Source organism: Tasmannia lanceolata, unplaced genomic scaffold, assembly GCF_043159265.1.
Source record: "Tasmannia lanceolata isolate RefF3 unplaced genomic scaffold, GAP_Taslan_0.1 ptg000008l, whole genome shotgun sequence".
Taxonomy (NCBI): domain Eukaryota; kingdom Viridiplantae; phylum Streptophyta; class Magnoliopsida; order Canellales; family Winteraceae; genus Tasmannia; species Tasmannia lanceolata.
The window spans coordinates 63717923-63739497 of NW_027518685.1; the positions used below are offsets into that span (position 1 = coordinate 63717923).

At 36.7% G+C, this 21575-nt stretch overlaps 1 protein-coding gene across 2 annotated transcripts in view; it reads right to left on the bottom strand.

The window, feature by feature from the left end:
* UPL7 (ubiquitin-protein ligase 7) overlaps positions 1–21575 on the bottom strand; it is a 54773-nt gene that overhangs the window by 7473 nt on the left and 25725 nt on the right. For both annotated transcript variants that reach the window (XR_013253273.1, XM_077389643.1), the window contains exon 11: positions 10465–10572. Coding sequence is in view for 1 of the 2 variants with exons in the window: in XM_077389643.1 (XP_077245758.1) it covers positions 10465–10572 (108 nt within the window). In the remaining variant the exon portion in view is untranslated. The remainder of the gene's footprint in view (positions 1–10464; positions 10573–21575) is intronic.

The following is a 21575-nucleotide window of genomic DNA, read 5'->3' on the forward strand; positions in this document are numbered from 1 at the left end:
CGATTTGGTCGGTTCGGTTCGATTTTTTTCCATTTCAGTTCGGTTTCGGTTAGTTTTTTTGGAAATTTGGTTATTCGGTTTCGGTTATCTAAAAAAAAAAAAATCGGTTAACCGAAATTATGATAAAACCATTTTTTTCAAAAAAAAAGTGCTATATGTGCATTCTGTAGGATCATCAAAACCGTCCATTTGATTGATCACAACTTAATTAGGTTCTGTTCATAAAATCATTTCGATCGGATGATCTTAACCCTTTGATCCAAACCAGGATTTTGCTTTTTTCCCTCTTTTTCTCCCACAATTCGGTTATAACCGAATAACCGAATTTTTTTTCGGTTCGGTTTCGGTTCAGTTTGTAAAAATTTTGGTTCGGTTTCGGTTGCCAAAATTTGGTAACCGAAATTATTTCGGTTATTTCGGTTCGGTTATAACCGAATAACCACCCCTACCAGGTTTAGTCAGTGAGGAACCTGCTGAAAGAGTCTTGGGTACGTCTTAGGACTGGGGTGGCTGGACGAAACTTAAATAAAAGCCAAACACCTCCCTTAAACACTCAAACTTACCCTAAAGGAAAAAAAAAAAAACACACCAACCTAGATTTTCAAAAAAATAAATAAATAATAAAACTTACCAACCCACCCTAACAAACGATCCATGATAAAGAAAAAGTAAATCTATGTAGCTAACCATGTTTGCTTATTTTGCAGATGCAACAATATCAGAGGAGAGGAAATAGGGCCAATGCCCAAGGTCAAGGTCAGGAATCAAGTCAGGATCAAGGTCAGGGTCAGGACCCCTTGCACATGATAGCACAACTTCTGGCAGCACAACAACAGACCCAAGCTACAAATCTAGCTGCACTAGCTCAGGCCCAAGCTGAAAACCAAGTAGCTAATCAAGCGGCACTTCAGAACATTGCGACGGCTCTAGCAGTTCGTCAAGAGCTGAGGGCTACAGCAGACCCTTCCCAGTTGCATAGGCAGTTTAGAGACTATCATCCGCCGGAGTTTACTGGGGTAGGAGACCCTATGGCAGCAGATCATTGGATTGTGGAGGTGGAGCGCATATTCGATGTTATGGAATGTAATAACGCGCAGAGGATTTGCTTGGCCACTTTTTTGTTAAAGGATCAGGCCGGTGTTTGGTGGAGGATCGTTGAGCAGAATTATCTCGGGGCCAGAAATGAGACATGGGCAGAGTTCAAGACAAGATTATAATCAGTATTTTCCAGCCCATGACAAAAGGGATCTGGCGTCTCAGTTCGCATCTTTGAGACAGGGAACCATGACAGTGGCTCAGTATGGAGCCAAATTTAGAGAGCTATCGAGGTATGCACCTGGCTACACATCTTCAGAGGAGGATAAAGTGGGGAAGTTTATTGATAGCCTTCGCCCTTCCATTATGACGAGTGTCGTCATCCTTGAGCCTCAAACATTAGTAGAGGCATGTGGAAAGGCCGAGGTAGCGAAGCGTAGTGAAAAGATTATTCATGCAGCTCGAGTGCAGTCATCAGGAAACAGAAATCAGGCACCTCCTCCAAAGAAGGCAAGGACAGACGCTGATGTTACACCTAGATTGGCATATAATATTTGTGGCAAGGTCCATGCAGGGCGGTGTTGGAAGACGATGGATGTTTGCTATGTTTGTGGGAGTCCAGACCATAAGAGATAGAATTGCCCTAGACTTCTAAATCAGGATGCTCGAGCACCAGCATGACAGCAGCAGAACTTACTGCCAGCAGCAAATCAAGACAACGTAAACTACAACCATCAGCAAAGGCAGCCGGCTCAGCAACAACAGATCCAGTGGAGAGGAAACCAAAATCGTCCACAGAACCAAGGAAGGAATGCCCCTCAAGCGCCAGTCAACCGAGTATTGGCACTCAATCAGCAGGACGCCGAAACTCCTAATGCCGTAGTAGAAGGCTAGCTCTCGTTCTTTTGTTATTGGTCCCTTATCATTTATATCGTCATTTGGTTTTGGAGTTGGATTAAACTCCTATATTATTTTGAACCCCTTAAGAGTGGTCACACCCATAGGAGATATAATAGTCCTTGAGTTGTCACAAGGGTGTGCCATGGAAATAGGGGATACGAAGCTTTTGGTGGCTGCGAAGTTTACTAGGCAAAAGTGAAGAAGGATGACAACAATAGAAGCTTTCTACAGAAGACCTTGGTGTTTCTTTTGTTCTTTCTAAAATCGTTGGTTCTACAACCCTTTGAGTTACCCTCTTGCCCACTAAGGGAAAGCAGAATTTCGGGGACGAAATTCTCTTTAAGGGGGGTAGAATGTAACGACCACTAATTTATCTAGTCTTATTGTTAATACTGGCACTCCATTAAACCACTTAGTTATATTAATAATGACACCTTTATTTCAATTAATTGGTATGCCCCACTAATTAATTAAAATTTAAAAGCTCTTTTGTTTTAAGGGCATATTTGTAATAGCATATTAGAGATTAAATAGGGGAGATACAGATGGAATTAGTAAACCTAAATCACCAAAATAATTGTCGTACACACACTCCCACTTTTGGGAGTGCAAGAACATAAGGTGGGCCCCACTTTAAGTAAGTTAAGTTAATTCTTTTAGAAACCCAAATTCACTTAAGTTTTGATAACAACACCCACCCTATTTGTACAACTTGAACCATTTAAATAAGGAGTTGAAAAGTGTTATTTGCACCCATTTTTAAGAGTCTCATTAGATTAGCAATTTCTATTTAACCTACGGCTAAATTAAGAAATAAATAAAAGAAAGAGTTTTAGTTTAACTCAAATTAAGAAACAAACTAATAGGAGTCTATAAACAAAAAGAAACCCCATCGTGGGTTTTGCAAACCCACTTCACGCCTTCCCTGCCGTCCAAACCAAGAGAGAGAGAGAGAGAGACTAATAGGGTGAGAAGGTAAGGGTGAAACGAGAAGAAGAAGAAGAAGCAAGAACGAGAACGAGTTAGTTGTGCCCATCTATTCCACAGTCTTTGAAGGTGAGTATCCAAAGAAGTTGATTTTTTCTTTGTTCTTGTGAAACCCTAACTCAAAAGCCTAGCCCTATTCATATTCTTGAAAATCTGCAACTCATTCCACCCTAGTCCAATACCCAAAAACCCCAATTTGTATTGTGCATCATGAGACCATACAAAAAAAAATTAATTAAAGGTTACAACGAATCTTCAACAAGTTCAAGTAATTTATGGAATTTATTGGTGAATCTTGACTCCCTTAATCTCATGGCAAATTCTTCCTCAAAAGTTTTCCTTGCAGACATGAAATTCCACCTTCAATATACACCATGAAACCCTCCTTGGTTACTCCTTTAAACCCATCTTGTTACCGAATCCCCTTTCATGCCCAAACTATATTTCACAAAACCTGCAAAATAGAGAAGATTAGAAAGAAACAGAAATAAGGTAAAGAAAAAAAAAGGTATAAAAGGGTAGTGACATATTAACCCCTTTTTCTTCCTTAGACCACCGCCCCTTATTGTGTTTCCTTTACAAGGAGGTGGCTCAGGTAGAAATAGGGGGTGAAAAATGATTCCTACTTTTAATATTAACACCGCCATGTTTTAATGTTTTCACACCCTGCTTTATCATTTCTCTTTTCAGTGGATTATTTTTCTGTGACTAAATACAACCTTATATGTATATGGATATTTAACTCCAAGTGGGTTCCCCGTCTTGTATCTGATTGTGGATAAATTGACCCATCAATTGGACGATTGGATCATCTTGTAGTGTGAGCCGTGCAAACCATTCTTGAAGTATACATACCTTCAAACATAATAAAAATATACAAAGACCTGTTGCCACATTAATTCCATGCCCAAACCCTTATCTCTAGCCCCGCAATCCATAGCCACTTTTACTTTCGACTCCAAAACATCTTAATTCAATCCAGATTTTTATTATCTAGAACCTATGACTTGCAAAAATTCAATAGATGAGAAAAGTTATGGAAGGGAAGAAAAAGGAAAAAATAAAAAGAAAGGAAGAAGGATGTGCCCTCTTTTCCTCTTGGACCACCTCGTGAATAAGACAAAATTTGTAGAGAACTGAGTATACGTGGACACACTCTCATGCAACAGCCAGCCAATATAGGTATTTTTATAAGTGGATTTGCTATGGACTATCATGCATAAGACAAAATTTGTTATGAGAGAGAACACCTCATTAGTAAGACAAAAACTTTGAGAAGTGAGTCTATGTGGATACTCTCTCTTGCAACTGCAAGCCCACGAAATGTCTTCTGCAATGGTCCCTAATAAATCCCATTATAAAAATAAAATTGTTTGTTGTTTCATGAGAGAACAGACACCTGGTGAATAAAACGACATCTGTTGAAAACCTTTAGTGTAAGGTGGATACACTCTCATGCAAAAGCCAGCCAATATAGGTATTTTAACTATCAAGGGATTTGCTTTGGACCATCATGCATAAGACAAATCTGTGAGGATAGAAAAACTCAGAATGTCGTTCAAAAAAAAAAAAAAAACTCTTCAAAGTGAGAGAGAAAGGGGGAGGAGAAAGAAGAAGGTGAGAAAATACATACTTGGAAATTGGGTCTTTTCCCTCCTCCTTCACGGAATGATGGAGTAGACGGCAGCCCTTTTCACGGAGGGACTGAAATCACCTTGAACCAGTAGAAAATAGGAAGAAAAACCCTACTCGTATGAAGAAGATAGAAAGAGCGTCTCTCTCCCACCAAGAAGGCTGATGGATGAGAGACTCCCCCTAAATGGAAATTCTATCTATCTTTTTTTCAAACCAGCAAAGTTTGACACTAACGAATCATTTTTTATGTAACATCTTGGAAGAAATATCTGGAAACCTATAATATTGTACGCTGCCATTTTTATCTTTTATAAATTGTAGCAAGTCTATCGGTGGAATATTTTTTTTATGTATATCTTGGAAAAAAAATCGAGAAAGGTAGGAAATCACGGGATTCAGATTAATTAAAGTTGCATGCGTGTAGCAAGTCTCTCTGAGGAATCCTTCTTTAATGTTTATCTTGAGGAAAATACCGTGTAACATATGGTTTGGCCGGATTCGCATTAATTATAGCCGCATGCATCGCATCAAAGACATGTTGACTGAGTGAAAATGTCTCGACACGTATCTCACCGAATCCACCGTGTATCAGTGTCCGAATCCGTGTCGAAACGTCCCGACACGCGATTCGGTTCACTGTGACGAAGAATCCGTGCAACACAGGGTACAGGGCACCCTCCTGATTGATTCGTACAGACTTGTTGGCATCGTCTTACCTCGATAATCAAGGCAAGTTGTAATTGACTTATGTAATAACGGCTCTGGTAATGGCTTGTATTATGAATTTAGTTCTTTATTATCATGTTTCAAATACGTCATATTTTTTTACCTTAGAATTTCAATGAAAAGAGAATTTTGAAAGGATTTGATTTGGAAAAAAATATGATCTTATGCATATATTCCTCGTCGTTGTATGGTAACGTTATTGAACTATGTATATATACGTAGCATATATATATATAAAGATCTATGCTTCCACCCGCTTCGGTCAGGTGATAATGACATGGGATATATACATAAGATGTTTTTAGTAAAATGGATTGGGGATAGAATTATTGGACCTATGATGTTGTTTTTACTTTAGTTACTTACATTTATCTCTTGGTTGTGTTGGCATGTTTTATTTTCCTGCGTGCCATATTCTGTTGATTCACCAAGATTCGTTCTTATTAGTGATCTTACTTACCCACCATATACTTTGTTGTTCACCTTAGTCTATCAGTATTTTTTTAACTTCTGGAACTGATGTATATGGAACAATTTTGTAATGCAATTTCATTATAGTACCTTTATTTCATAGTCTTCTCTAGTTATACAACTTGCTTGACATATTTTTCCAACCACGGGTTTTGAGGAGATTGACGAAGGAGCTTTCGCAAACGAACAAATTTAAACACAATAGGATGAGGATTGAGCAATCAGAGTTTGGGAACGATGTTTTCCCGAAGCGTTAGAGTTTTGTTTTAATTATTGTGTTGAGCTTCCGTAGATAGTTAGTAGTTATGGATTTTGGTTCTAATTTTTAAATTGAAATATGAAAGTATATAATAGGATTTTTATGTTTTGGAATAAGATTGTTCATTTTTATTATTATTTTAGAATTAGCCTTTTGTATGTGGTAATTTAAAAAAAAATTATTCTCTTTTCTTCTAGCGACCCGTCGAGGCGTTACAAATACTGTAGCGACCCAATTTCCGCATCGGGTCACTAGAAGAAAAGAGACAATAATTTATTTATTTTGTAAATTACCAAATACAAAAGATTAATTCTAAAATAATAATAAAGATGAGCAATCTTATTCCAAAACATAAAAATCCTATTACATACTTTCATTTTTCAATTTAAAAATTAAAACCAAAATCCATAACTACTAACTATCTGCGGAAGCTCAACACAATAACTAAAACGAAACTCTAACGCTTCGGGAAAACATCATTCATAAACTCTGATTGCTCAATCCCCATCCTATGTTGTTTAAATTTGTTCGTTTGCGAAAGATCCCTCGTCAATCTCTTTAAAACCTGTGGTTGAAAAAATATGTCAAGCAAATTGTATAACTGGAGAAGACTTTATGTAATAAAGGTACTATAATGAAATTGCATTACAAAATTGTTCCATATACATCAATTCCAGAAGTTAACAAAATATTGATAGACTAAGGAGAACAACAACAAAGCATATGATGGATAGGTAAGATCACTAATAAGAACGAATCTTTGTGAATCAACAGAATATGGCACGTAAGAAAATAAAACATACCAACACAACCAAGAGATAAATGTAAGTAACTAAAGTAAAAACATCATGAGTCCAATAATTCTATCCTCAATCCATTTTACTAAAAACATCTTATGTGTATATCACATGTCATCATCACCTGGCCGGAGCGGGTGGAAGCATAGGTCTTTATATATATATATATATATATATATATATATATATATATATAGTTTAATAACGTTACCATACAACGACGAGGAATATATGCATAAGATCATATTTTTTTCCAAATCAAATCCTTTCAAAATTCTCTTTTCATTGAAATTCTAAGGTACAAAAATATGATGTATTTGAAACATGATAATAAAGAACTAAATCCATGATACAAGCCATTACCAGAACCGTTATTACATAAGTCAACTACAACTTGCCTTGATTATCGAGGTAAGACGATGCAAACAAGTCTGTACGAATCAATCAAGAGGGTGCCCTGTACCAATTACACACTAATGGTATCAAAATTTATCTTTCAACTAACATGTTAATCATCTTAATTTAATTGGTTAAAGTATGCCTAATCATGGTGTTGGAGACTTCCAGTTTTTATAGAGTTTTGTGTGTTTAAGCAATTAGAGGAAATGATATTTACCATAATCATTTTTTTCGTTTTTAATTACACTAACTAATCTTGTCCTATAGTATTTATTGGGCCATAAAAAGTTGTTACCATGTCCAAAACAACTTTCATAACCCCTATCAAATTTGAGCAGTACACTATTACAACCATGATGGTGTTGATATAAATTTCCGTCATGCCTTCTTTTTCCTAGTGAAATCACAACCGTATTTGCCCTAACTCATTTTGTCTACTACTAACAACTTTGCAATGAATCCGCCCATTTTCTACCTGAACCACCACTTTGATTAAATAAAGAGAGTATAAAAAAAAGGGTGGTCTAAGAGGAAAAGAGGGCACATCCTTCTTCCTTTCTTTTTATTTTTTTCTTTTGCTTTCCTTCCATAACTTTTCTCATCTATTGAATTTTTGCAGGTCATAGGCTCTAGATAATAAAATCTGGATTGAATTAAGATGTTTTGGAGTCGAAAGTAAAAGTGGCTATGGATTGCGGGGCTAGAGATAAGGGTTTGGGCATGGAATTAATGTGGCAACGGGTCTTTGTATATTTTTATTATGTTTGAAGGTCTGTATATTTCAAGAATGGTTTGCACGGCTCACACTACAAGATGATCCAATCGTCCAATTGATGGGTCAATTTATCCACAATCAGATACAAGACGGGGAACCCACTTGGAGTTAAATATCCATATACATATAAGGTTGTATTTAGTCACAGAAAAATAATCCACTGAAAAGAGAAATGATAAAGCAGGGTGTGAAAACATTAAAACATGGCGGTGTTAATATTAAAAGTAGGAATCATTTTTCACCCCCTATTTCTACCTGAGCCACCTCCTTGTAAAGGAAACACAATAAGGGGCGGTGGTCTAAGGAAGAAAAAGGGGTTAATATGTCACTACCCTTTTATACCTTTTTTTTTCTTTACCTTATTTCTGTTTCTTTCTAATCTTCTCTATTTTGCAGGTTTTGTGAAATATAGTTTGGGCATGAAAGGGGATTCGGTAACAAGATGGGTTTAAAGGAGTAACCAAGGAGGGTTTCATGGTGTATATTGAAGGTGGAATTTCATGTCTGCAAGGAAAACTTTTGAGGAAGAATTTGCCATGAGATTAAGGGAGTCAAGATTCACCAATAAATTCCATAAATTACTTGAACTTGTTGAAGATTCGTTGTAACCTTTAATTAATTTTTTTTTGTATGGTCTCATGATGCACAATACAAATTGGGGTTTTTGAGTATTGGACTAGGGTGGAATGAGTTGCAGATTTTCAAGAATATGAATAGGGCTAGGCTTTTGAGTTAGGGTTTCACAAGAACAAAGAAAAAATCAACTTCTTTGGATACTCACCTTCAAAGACTGTGGAATAGATGGGCACAACTAACTCGTTCTCGTTCTTGCTTCTTCTTCTTCTTCTCGTTTCACCCTTACCTTCTCACCCTCTCTCTCTCTCTCTCTCTCTCTCTCTCTCTCTCTCTCTCTCTCTCTCTCTCTCTCTCGGTTTGGACGGCAGGGAAGGCGTGAAGTGGGTTTGCAAAACCCACGATGGGGTTTCTTTTTCATTATAGACTCCTATTAGTTTGTTTCTTAATTTGAGTTAAACTAAAACTCTTTCTTTTATTTATTTCTTAATTTAGCCGTAGGTTAAATAGAAATTGCTAATCTAATGGGACTCTTAAAAAGGGGTGCAAATAACACTTTTCAACTCCTTATTTAAATGGTTCAAGTTGTACAAATAGGGTGGGTGTTGTTATCAAAACTTAAGTGAATTTGGGTTTCTAAAAGAATTAATGTAACTTACTTAAAGTGGGGCCCACCTTATGTTCTCGCACTCCCAAAAGTGGGAGTGTGTACGGCAATTATTTTGGTGATTTGGGATTACTAATTCCATCGGTATCTCCCCTATTTAATCTCTAATATGTTATTACAAATATGCCCTTACTTTAAACAAAAGAGCTTTTAAATTTTAATTAATTAGTTTTAATTAATTAGTGGGGCATACCAATTAATTGAAATAAAGGTGTCATTATTAATATAACTAAGTGGTTTAATAGAGTGTCAGTATTAACAATAAGACTAGATAAATTTGTGGTCGTTACACAATTGCCTTAAAATATCTATTGATATTCCAAACTGATAATAGCTGTAACTCTTTGGATGCCACCTCCCCAAAGAAATAACGAACCATCTCAATATGATTTCTCCTTTTCGTGTATTAAATGATTTGATGGAACGTGTATGTTTGCCTGCTTATGGCAGTATTATTTCAGACGAACAAAAACAAAATAAAAAAAAAATCGTAAATTCGAGATATGATGTTTGATCCGTCAATTGATTCTTTAATCCTTTTTTTGCTATGATTTGTGGACACGGACACGAGTGTCGCATGTCAACATTGACACGGAGTGTCGGACACGGCAAACACCCAAAATTTAGAAACGGGGACACAGCTAAAATAGAAAGAATATATAATCACAATTTGTCGATATGGATACATGTGTCGAGTTTCGACATGGATATGAGTTGTCCAACATGACAACATCTAAAAATCTAGAAACGTTGACACGTAAATACACAAAATTATTGACTTTTACACAAATATGTGTCCACACGCCCACATTAACTCTAACACTCCTAGTAATACATTTAAAAGTGCCCAAAGGAGTGTCGACACGTGTGGACACAAGTGTCGTGTCGGACACGGCAAGACACGTGTATCGGCGATACATTCGAAGTGTCGGCTAAATCATAGCTTTTTTGGTTTTAATGAGCTAAAGAATTCCCCAAAATAGTCAAAGAGGCATAAAATAAAGTTTAAAAGGTCAAAAAAATCTAGAAAGAGTGATGTTAGAAACCCCATTTCTACCTGCATTCAAAAGTGACAAAATGTCTCCTGCATCTCATCATCATCTCATTTGTGTATCATAGCATACCGCCCAATACACAACAATGTATGGGGTAAACACTGAAATTAAGAGTAAAGCATTCTAATGTTCCTACTACATAATCTGATACATAATGGAAATTGGAAAAAAGGTCAGGCCAATACCTCCCAAAAGAGTTTTATTGTCCGACTCCCCTCGGAATATCCACCAGTATAACGTGTATTGCTTCTTAAATCATCCACATCAATGTCATGTTTCCCTCCTGAAAGCAACTGCACATAGAAAATACATATCATCAGTCAACACAAGCAATGAGATACTGAGATAGCATGAAAAAGCTAAGGATGCTACAACGTTGGGACGTAACCCATTGGAAAGTAATTTTAACAAAAATTACGGAGGAATCATGATGTTTCACATCCATATTAAATAAAATAAATATATTATGAAGATGGAAATTCAAACATAGAAGAATTATTTTTTAAATTAAAACACGGAAGTACACAAATATATGGACACGTTAAAAATAAAATTATCAGTGTTCTATGAAGTCACCAACACTTCGTCGTTAAAAATCACTTTAGTACTCTCCATTACATGAAGTGATGTGCATTACTTATATTAGATGAAAAGTCTGGATTTTACCCCAGCATACAAAAAAGATCAAGGGCTTCTTGATGCATGCATGAGCCATGTCCGATCAAGGATGGGTATGTGTGCGGCCCATGGCCCACCAAAAGGCCCACATGACCCTTACATAACCTTAGGGAGACTTCTTTTTTAGTTTTAGTTAGTATTTTTTTATAAGTATTCCAGTTGGGAATAAAAGGATAGGTGTATGTTAAACTAGGGGGCTCAAGTAAGGGATAATTGTGTGTTTTCACATAACATAAGGTTATATGAGAGGGGTGAGTCATGAACAATGAATTTTAAAGTTTTTTAGCCTAACTTGTTTCAAAGAAAGAGATTTCTTTCTCTTCCTTTGGTTGCTCCACTAAAACATGGTTTTGAGTAGAGGAGCTTGGTTGGATTTCTGATCTTTTCCTTCCAGTAAGTGATTCTCTTATTCTCTTTTTCCCTCTTCCCTTAATAAGGGTTTATGTATTATGGTTTATGTTATTTTTTCTTTCTTAATCTAGTATTTCCTATCCAAGATCTATTCTTAAGGTAGTTTTGGGGTTTTTTCACGCCATAATTGTCTTGTGACAAATCATTTGAAATTGTGATTGTTTGGATATGCTCGGACAATTATAATGGCCTAATTTAGAAAGTAAAACCCTTCCTAGGAGTGCATCATCTCTTTAGATCAAGGTTGCTATAGCGGGAATCGAAGGCTCCCGGAATGGTTCGGAAGCGGGAATCGTGAAGTCGCCGGAGAGTCGCCAGGAAATCGTTGGGGAGTTGGGAATCGCCAAGGAGTCGCCGGAGAATCGCGTTTCATATAACATTAAACCGCAATTCCAAAAATTGGGAATCGCGTTTCTGGGGAATCATAAACCGCGATTCCCAAAAGTAAGAATCGGGTTTCCGGCGAATCCGAACCGGGATTCCCAGTTTTTGGGGATTCGAGAAGATTCCTGTTTCGGATTCACGAACCGGGGAATCACGGTTTCCCAATCCCAGGGAAGAATCCTGCTTCCTTGCTTTAGATACCATCAAAATCGGTCCTTATTTGCAAATAGATTATTTTTTTAATCTTATTTGAAAATGGGACAATAAGGCTACTTTGGAAGCCAAACAAAACTACATTCCAATAAGATAATATGCAAATAATTTTTAGGGGTATCCAAAGAGGCTACAAGCCTCGTTAGCAAATCATTCATCACCCCAGCTTACCAATAATGGGTTGAGGTACCTGTTGATGTTGGAAGAGTATTTCCTCCTTTATTTCTGGGTTTTATTATGTATTTATGATGTGATTTAGTCATCTTATTAGCTATTAAATTGATTTTTTTCCTACTGGACTAGTGGACATGTGTAGTTTCTTTTATTAGTATTTTATTGGAATTATTAGCATTTTTGTTCAACCTCGATGTGGGGATGTCCATATCACCTATGGCCTACCATATCTTTTTCCCCATGGCCCACCTTACTTACCTTTTCGTAAGGCCTACCATCATTTAAGCCTTAGCCCAAACATCACCCATTGAAAATATGGACTTACAATTTTTAGTATGTACGAAGTCATTTTTTAGTAAGTACGGACTTACTGTTTTTAGTAAATTCGCAAAAGACCCTCAACCTTTCTTATATAAATCTTGGGAATCTTGGAAAAATGCGAGAAGAAGCACCACTTGCATCAAAGTAAGCCCTCCCCTCGCTCTTCCTCTTCTCTCATTCCCTCTTCTATTACTCCATCTCCCTCTTATCCCCTCTAGCATCCTCCATTCATTCCTTTCTCAGTTCATACATCTTACGTTCGCTTTCCCACATTTTCCCTTTTTTCTCTCTTCTCAGTTGAGTTTATAAATTGTTCCCCCTCCCCCCTTTTCACTCTTTCAGGTTTATAAACCGTTCCCTCTTTTCCCATTTCACCATTCCCGGTTGGAATAATAAACTTTTCTCTCATCTCTTCTTTCACACAATCTTCATTCCCCTTTTCTTGATCTTGATCTTTCTTTTATAACTCGTTCTTTTTTTTCCTTGATCATGATCATGATCTTGATCTTGATCTTCTAGATCTTGGTCTTTTTTATCTTGATCTTTCTTTATTCTAGAGATCCTGATCATTTGTTGACCTTAATCACTCATGTCTTAATCTTTCTTGATCTGGATCCCGCATTTAGACGACCAAGGTCAAGGCCCTGCATGCTCCCATAGCCTATAATGTGTATCAAAGTGGTATCGGAGCTAGATTCGCATCAAATTGGTACCAGAGCCTAGGTTTGCATCAAATTGGTATCAGATCCTAGGTTTACACAAATTTAACTGAGATCTCACTTTGCTAATGTAATGACCCGGTCCCACTAAGCGTCTATAAAGATACAAATCCTAATTAAATCTAGGTCGTAGATCTTTCGATAAAAATTCAAGGCTAGATCTTCGATTTTCAGTTTTCGGACCGTAAGATATGTAAATTAGATATTGGATCGATTCCTAATCTTTAAGATTCTTGTATATTTCATATCCCGCATTAGATTAAATTATCTTAAAAATCGACAGTCATAGTGTCTTTTCGTCACTTTTAGTATAACCTATTTTTGGGGCATCAAATCTTGTTCGTTCGACATAATTTTGGTCCCGGCAGATGGGTATTTCGAATACCTATCCAACGGACCCAAGATTCAGCGATTCGGACGTGATTTGAGTAAGTTATGACCTTTTTCTGTTAGGGTTAGGCATAATTACGATTTTTGTCTTATTAGGCAACTTTTAAGTTAAAAATCTAAAAGTAACATAATATAACCTAAATATTAATAATATATTAGAAAAAGCTAGGCCAAGTTTGATATTTCCACACCTCTTAAGTTAGTATTGAGATTATAATTAGGAATCTAATAATTAGAAACCTTCTTGAAATAAAACTCTAGGCTAAATTTATAAATAAACCCATCTAGGGTTATTTTTAATCACCTAAAAATTGAAGAGAGAGAGAGAGAGAGAGAGAAAGAGAGAGAGAGAGAGAGAGAAGAAGAAGAAAAGAAAGAAAGAAAAGGGAAGAAAAAGAAAGATAAAGCTTTCTTCAAATTGATTCTTTGCCTCAAGTGCCTAAAATCGATGTTTCTTGGTATCTTTCATATAAATACATTAGATTTTTTTTGTTTGACCTAAAAGGGTCTATGTATTTTCTTTTAGAAGTTTGTTTTCTTTTGGATCAAGAAAGGAATTTTGATGTCTCTTTTTAGGGTTTTTGTTGTAATAATCTTGTTTAGTGTTGGAAAATTGTTTTTGGGTGACAAAAATCTATGAATGTGTTTTCTTGGATAATTTCCACAGTTTGTACACAAAAATCAGCATATAATAACTGTTGTTTTCAAAGAAATTCGCTATATATTCGCTGTATAGTGTATGTATGTTGTTATTTATAGAGATTTTGATATGTTAGTGTGTTATAGTATATTTTCTCAAAAATCAGCATATAAACAGTGTGAATATGGGCTGTTTTGTGTCGATTTCTTTACTTATGTATTGTACAAGTTATAGCCTTATAGGTATTGTTGCATGTGATGTATATGATATATATGATATGATTAAGCCCTAAAGGGAGCTGATTTTCGAAAAATCAGCATGTACGAATATTTTTATGGGCTGTTTTATGTAAACCCTTTTATATATTTTCTATATAGTGCATTTATATTGTTTTGATAGAAGATATAGTATATATAAATAATATATAAACCCTAAAGGGCTGATTTTTATTAAAGTCAGCACCTAAACGGAGTTAGATAATTATTTTAATTATGGTTTTCAAAAAGATCCGATTTATAAGTATTAAAATAATGATATACAATTGTTTTAAAAAGAAAATTAGCACTTATGTTTAAAATTCAGCCTTAATGAGTTTTTATTAGGAAAAGGTCATAAATAGGATATGATTACGAAAGATGTCTTTTAGAGAAAGAGGTTATAGGTAGGTTTATGAGCAGGAATAGATTTGAAATAGATTTAATAAGTGAGAACAAAAAGGTTGAGACGAACAAATTTAATTAGAGAAGAAATTTTAGCCTTAACCAATTAAATAGACAATTGACATGTACCCTCTACAGGTTTACTTTCTGACTGATACATAACGCAGCACGCCACATTCTACACTCAAACTAGAAGGCAAGTGATAGTGACTTTCATACTAATGGCTTCCAAGAGTAGAGTTGTAATTATGATTGTATTTCATATGATTTATCTTTAGCTTTTACGTTTTCTATTGACTGTTAAAGAATCGTTACTATGCTCTCTTTTAATAAATAGTTAAAGAAAATAATAGAGATTGTTAAAGACTAATCAAGCAGGCATATGGGATAAGAACTCTCACCAAAAAGAGACAGAAGGTATGTATAAAAAAAATATGATTGCATGCATGGTGATAATGGGAGGGAGGCCCAAAAAGGAAGACCCCAATGGAGCAAACCTTGGGCATAGCGCCAAAAGCCACCCAGACAGAGAGCGTACGACCTCGGCCTGGTGATGCATTTCGGGTGGACCCGTATAGGGTGACCCAAAGGAAGTCCTAGAAAGGAGCACACCCATATGTAAGTGGAGGGTCCTTGATGGTCGGGAACCAACGACTGGTATAAAGTACCAAGAAAAAGAAATTGAAAAAAATGGGGTCGCGGAATGCCGTATGGTCCCGAGGTAATTGAGCATATGTGGTTGCATCCTTTATTCTCATGCACATGCATCTTTCTTTTCCATATTATTTCATTATTGAAATAACTGTTTAGCATGTTTCTTATTTAGTTTCACTTTTTATATTATTGTTGTTACAATGACTAATCATAAGAAAACTGTTATAATGCGTCTTGTATTTTTGGTGGACTCTTACTATGCAAGCCACTAAATGATTTTGATCAGCGTTTGCTGACCCCAATACCTCTACAGGTTTCGAGGAAAGCGAGGAAGGAGCCTTTGCAGATGAACAAACCTAGAACTAGCATCATGGGATGGGGAAGGGTCTTTTTAGAGTTTGAGTTAGTGTTGGGAAAGACGATTCGGTCACATCCCATAGTAGTAGGTGATTCTTTTATTTTCAAGAATTATAGTTTTAGAATTTTTCAGTCTCATGGAATTAATATGGTGAGTTTTATCTCATTCCTCTTGTAGTGTGTCAGCCTGTTTCTCTTTTTGGGGTAGCGATTCGGATTTTGGGATTTGGCAAAAAAATTATTTCTAAAAATTTGCCCCAAATCCAGGTCGTTACAATTAAAGGATAGGACCCATCTCATTAATGGACAACTTGTAAATATAGAAAAATAAATTAATGTGTGTGTGTGTCACACACACACACACACACACACACACACACATATATATATATATATATATATATATATATATATATATAGAGAGAGAGAGAGAGAGAGAGAGAATAGAGTTCCTAAGGTGTCACCTCATATAGCTTATATGAGGTGGCGCTTAAAAACATAAGGGGCCCACTTTGTTTGGATGATCCAAAGCATTCATTTGATACGCCCTCACATAGATAGGGTGTGCCCAAAAAATCAACTTCATAGGATCATCCTAACCCTTCCATTTGTGGAGGTTGAAATGGATGGGTATAAACCTCCATAAATCTGCCCATTTTTAACCTCCATAAATGAAAGGGTTAGGATGATCCTATGGACCTGATTTTTTGTAGGCACCATATCCATCTAAGGGCCTTTCAAATGAGTGGTTTGGATCACCCCAAAAATGTGGGCCCTTTATGTTTTGTGAGCGCCACCTCATATAAGCTATATGAGGTGACACCTTAGGAACTCTATTCTCATATATATATATATATATATATATATATATATATATATATATATATATATATATATATATATATATATTTGAATGGCTAAATTAATGTATAATAAAGAGCCACCTAATTTGTGTGTGTGCTCGTGTTTCTCCTCTTTTCATCTCTTCACTTCCCTTCTTTTCTACTTCCTCCTCCACATCTTCTCTTTGCACTTTCTTCTCGTTTCTATACCAATAGTCGCATTCATTGTGAACATGATATGGTATCAGAGCATTGTTGAAGATCTTGAGTATCATTGTGGCCTAGAAGAAGAAAGAAGAAAATGGAAAATTTGACCCAGACGTGTGGAGATCTTAGACCCTCTCTTCATGTGAAGCAATTTTGGGATCCTTGCCTTGCAAAAGGTAAGAGAGGTCATATCTTTATAGATCTGACCCTTAAACAAATTCGATGTTCACAACTGAGCCAGGCCCATGCCTTCGACTGAGAGAACGAAAAGCTATGGCCTCTCCAATTTAGAATAACTGGAAGTCGATTTTCCAACATTTCTCCCCACCTTTCTTTTGGTAAGCAACTAAGCAAAAACTTTTTTTTGGTTGGATGGTTGGTGCGGTAAAAAATTGGATTGCTCCTTTCCCAACCTTTTTGCTCGAGCTATTAACCCTAGAGTGTCAATTGCGGATTACATTGAGGGATTCAGGAATCTCATAGTAATCACCCTGCTATTGCACGAAGGTACTTCCCTCAGAATTGCAGAAGAATGCACGCATCTTTCCCCTTTGTTTCCCTCACACCAGTTTTTGTTTAATGATTATGACAATGAGATGGTTTGGTCCCTAGACCAAATTGGTGAATTCACTATCAAATCTTTTGTTTTTTTTGAATGGCTTCACTATCAAATCTTGCTATCCTAAAATCATTGGATCTACCGCCGGCGTTAAATTCACAAATGTTTGGATGTCCCATGCTTTCCTTGGTGTCGGGCATTTCTTTGGTGTGTTCTTCATGGAAAAATTCTTGCCAACGGTCAACTTGTCGCTAGACAAATTTGTGTGGTTTGTGACTGTGTCTTATGGTTGCTTGTCAAGAGACTCGTCCACATCTATTTATTCATTGGCTCACAGTTTTTCAAATTTGGAGCAACTTTTTGCTTATTTGTTCAATATTAATTTTGATTTTTCTAAGGTATCATATGTTGAATCTTTGTGGAAATGGTGGCGTAATGCAGAAACCAATAAAAGACTTGATTGCCTTTGGAAAATCCTCTACCCCTCTCTACTAATTGGAATGTGGAAGTACAGAAATGAGAGTATTTTGAGCAATACATATAAACCAATTACTAAGATAATTCCTTGGATTACAGTTAGCATGCTTTAAAAGAAAAATGCTTTGAAGGAGTGGTTTTAATCCCCCCAACCCAAGAGCTGCATGGACTAAGCCAAACTGTTATGGGAGCTACGAAGTTCATAATCAAGATGGTACTATGGCCCGCATGGTTGGTGTCAGGCGGATTTTCTTCAACCCTAATTCAAGGATGAATTTTTCATTAGAAGGACATTGTGGTGCTTGCGATGCGGTGGAGACTGAAGTCCAGGAGAATTGGAACAGAGTCAAATTATTGTCTAGGATTGATGCTAAGAAGCTGTAGATTAAGGGAGACTCCCTCAACACGATTCACTAGCTGAGGAGGCTCATCTATTGGGGAGGTTCAAGTCTTTTTTTAGACAGATTTTTTATCTTTTGAGGGATGTGGAGAGCTTTTTCTCCCATTATCCCATATCCAAAGTGAAAGCAACCCCTTGGTCGTTCGCTTGGCTAATTTTGGTGTTTCTGGTTCTAGTTTGTTAGTGTGGCATGAAATGCCTACTTTATAGCTGGTCTTCATTTTCTTTGTTTTTCACTATTTTTTTATCTTTACCTGTTTTACTAATCAAATCACACATGTTGAAAAAATTTAAGTGATGTTTAAAACTTTTCAGCCAATTTGCAAGAATTGTAAGAGCTATGGAAGATCTATATCTATTTGGAAAATAGGTATGATATAGATTCTCTATGAGTTAAATTACGAGATCATCAAAGGAAAATCAAGAAATTAATATCTAAATATGGATTCAGGGTTCCTTAAGAATTAGACCTAAGCTTTCTCCAAATTGAGGCTATTCATGATATGGAACTTTTTTGGAACTGGATTAGATTGCGGGTATCCAGTTATGGTTTTATTTGAGACAGTTCCTTTGAGAAGAAGTGTGGTGTTGGTTTATCTAGAATATTTGTTCATTTGGGTCAAATAAAGTAACTTGTGTTCAGCTCCATTCCCTTTTTCATACTACATTATGACTGCCTCCAGTGACATCAGATTCTTTTTATGTCAAATTTGATTGCACAAATTATTCACTTTGAAAATTTCATTTCCAAGTGCTTATTGAGGGAAAAGGGATGATGAATATATTAGATGGTAGATGTGTAAAGCCAACCAGTACGAAAGAATTAAGCCAATGAAAGATGAATAACGCGACGGTGATTACATGGATCCTCAAGTCAGTAAAGCCCTCTGCTGGCTTCAATCTCCTTCCCTATCAGAATGGGAAGGAGATGTGGGACCACTTACGAAAACTATACCGGCAAACAAATCAAGCGAGACTTTTTAGGGTTGAGTACTATATCTCCCAGTACTCCCAAGGTAATAGGGATATCATCTAATTCTATTATACTGGAATTATGAGCTTATGGACTGGGCAGGATATGCTTTCTGTTCAGACAACGTCTGAAACCACATACACGGAATTTGGTAATTGAATTTTTGATGTGCCTTTGCCCAGAGTTCACAGCGATGGCCAACATATCAGCAGAGGGGAGCTTCCGGATCTCTAGTCTACTTTATCGGAGTTACGGGAGGTTGAGACATGTTGAATAATGTGTAAGATTAGTTTAGGCATTACTTGTAGTGTAGAGGGGTATTATAGTCATTGTACCATGATTGCCCTAGTTGGGCCTATATATACATCATTTACATGAGGAGCTCCCTCAGTGGAGACTCTCCATCTCTCCATTCCTCTTCTTCTTCCTCATTAACCTAATCCCCATTTCTAACAAGACATATATCCACACATGTGCTACCATTGATGCAAGTCTTCATATTCACAAGATACGACTTTTCGTGCCCAACGGGATAGGGGTAAACAAAATACAAATGATCATATTCTTGTTCAGTGTTTTGGGTGCAAGGAATATGAACACCTTGCCTCTAACGACAAGAAAATGAAAACATGGTCGCACTGCCCCTGTTCTGGTCAAATCATCAATGAGTGTTGTAACCAACCAGAGACTCTTAGAAACCCACGCCATGCTCATTAACAAGGACATGGACCTTCTAAGGGAGGAGGCCTACCGCATCACAAGCACCTACAATTGAGAGTACTGATCAGTCAAAGTCCACTCATCGCACTACGAAAGCCATTCAGAAGATGATCCACGACCATGGATTTAAATTTCGGTTTCGATTTCAGTTTCGCCCTTGGCCGAAATCCAGTAATTAAAAAACTGCTATTTCATTTATTCTGAAATTTCAGCCAAAATTACCGAAATTTCGGGATAATAATATTTTTTTTGAAATTTCAGCCATTTCCAGAATTGCCGAAATTTCATCAATTTTGAAATTTTGCCAAATTTTGGTTTCGGTCCCAACAAAAATCGAAATTTAAAACCATGTCCACAACAATATTGCAACATCTCTTCCCAACGCCCTCTCCAAAATTCTTTAAGTGATGGGCTCTTTAGGTATACCTGGTAGTTAATCCTCTAATTCCTTGTGGTGTCTTTATTTTGGTACATCCAATCATATGAATGATGTGCACACTGATCTCTCTTATATGCAGAGGTATAAAGGTCAGTAGAAGATTGTCACAGCTAGTGGGGAGCATTTACCCATTTTTTGAGCTAGGTTTTGTATCTGTTTCTATCTCTTCTGGTCACTTTAATCTTGTTAAGGCTCTTTTTGTTCCTAATTTATCAACTAATTTACCTTGTATTGGACAAATAGTTGAAAATAATTGTTTTGTTACCTTTCCTCTCAACGGTTGCTATCCAGGACTGTCAAACGGGAAAGGTGATCAGGAAGGACTTGCTGTGGACAACTTTTCACTCTGGGCTTTTATAAGAGGATTACATCCTCTTAACCCAGATGGGGTTGGCACGTCGGCTAGCATTGTGGGTTTGCTCCCCATAGACACGAGTTCGAGTCCCCTCGGAGTTACCCGATGCACGTGGTTTATGGGTGATTGCATGCATCCATAAGGATTAGTCCCGCCCTAAAATGGGGTGCGGATACCCTATGTCAATCCAAAAAAAACAGAGAAGATTACATCCTCTTCTTGTTTCTGTGCTTCCCCGTTATCAGATACTCAACATAGAAATAGTGTTTGGTCTTTGTGGCATAGACTTGGAAGGTTTTTCGATGTTATGAAGCCAAAAAAACAGCATATGAAAGCTTCTCAGCATGTCGTTTTTCTAGAAAATATTTACTACCATCCTATTTCATCATCACCTCCTCTTTAAATTCTTCATTTTCTTGTGATGTGGAGGTCAGTACCTCGATGACTAACTCATCCTCAACTTTGTGTCCATGTCGACACGCGACACTCTTGTCTGTGTCAACAAATCATAGGAAGAAACTACTTGCCAAACCTGACATTCTATTGCTCCACTATGGAATACCAATGTCAATATTTATTTCCAAGGTTGACAAATCAGAATTGTTATCTCTGTTCGCATGCCAGCATCCAGCCCTAGAAGTATCACATATGCTTGTACATTCTCTAGCAGGGCCAATCCCCATTTAAACTAAAATGAAAGCAAAACAGATGGCACCCTCACACC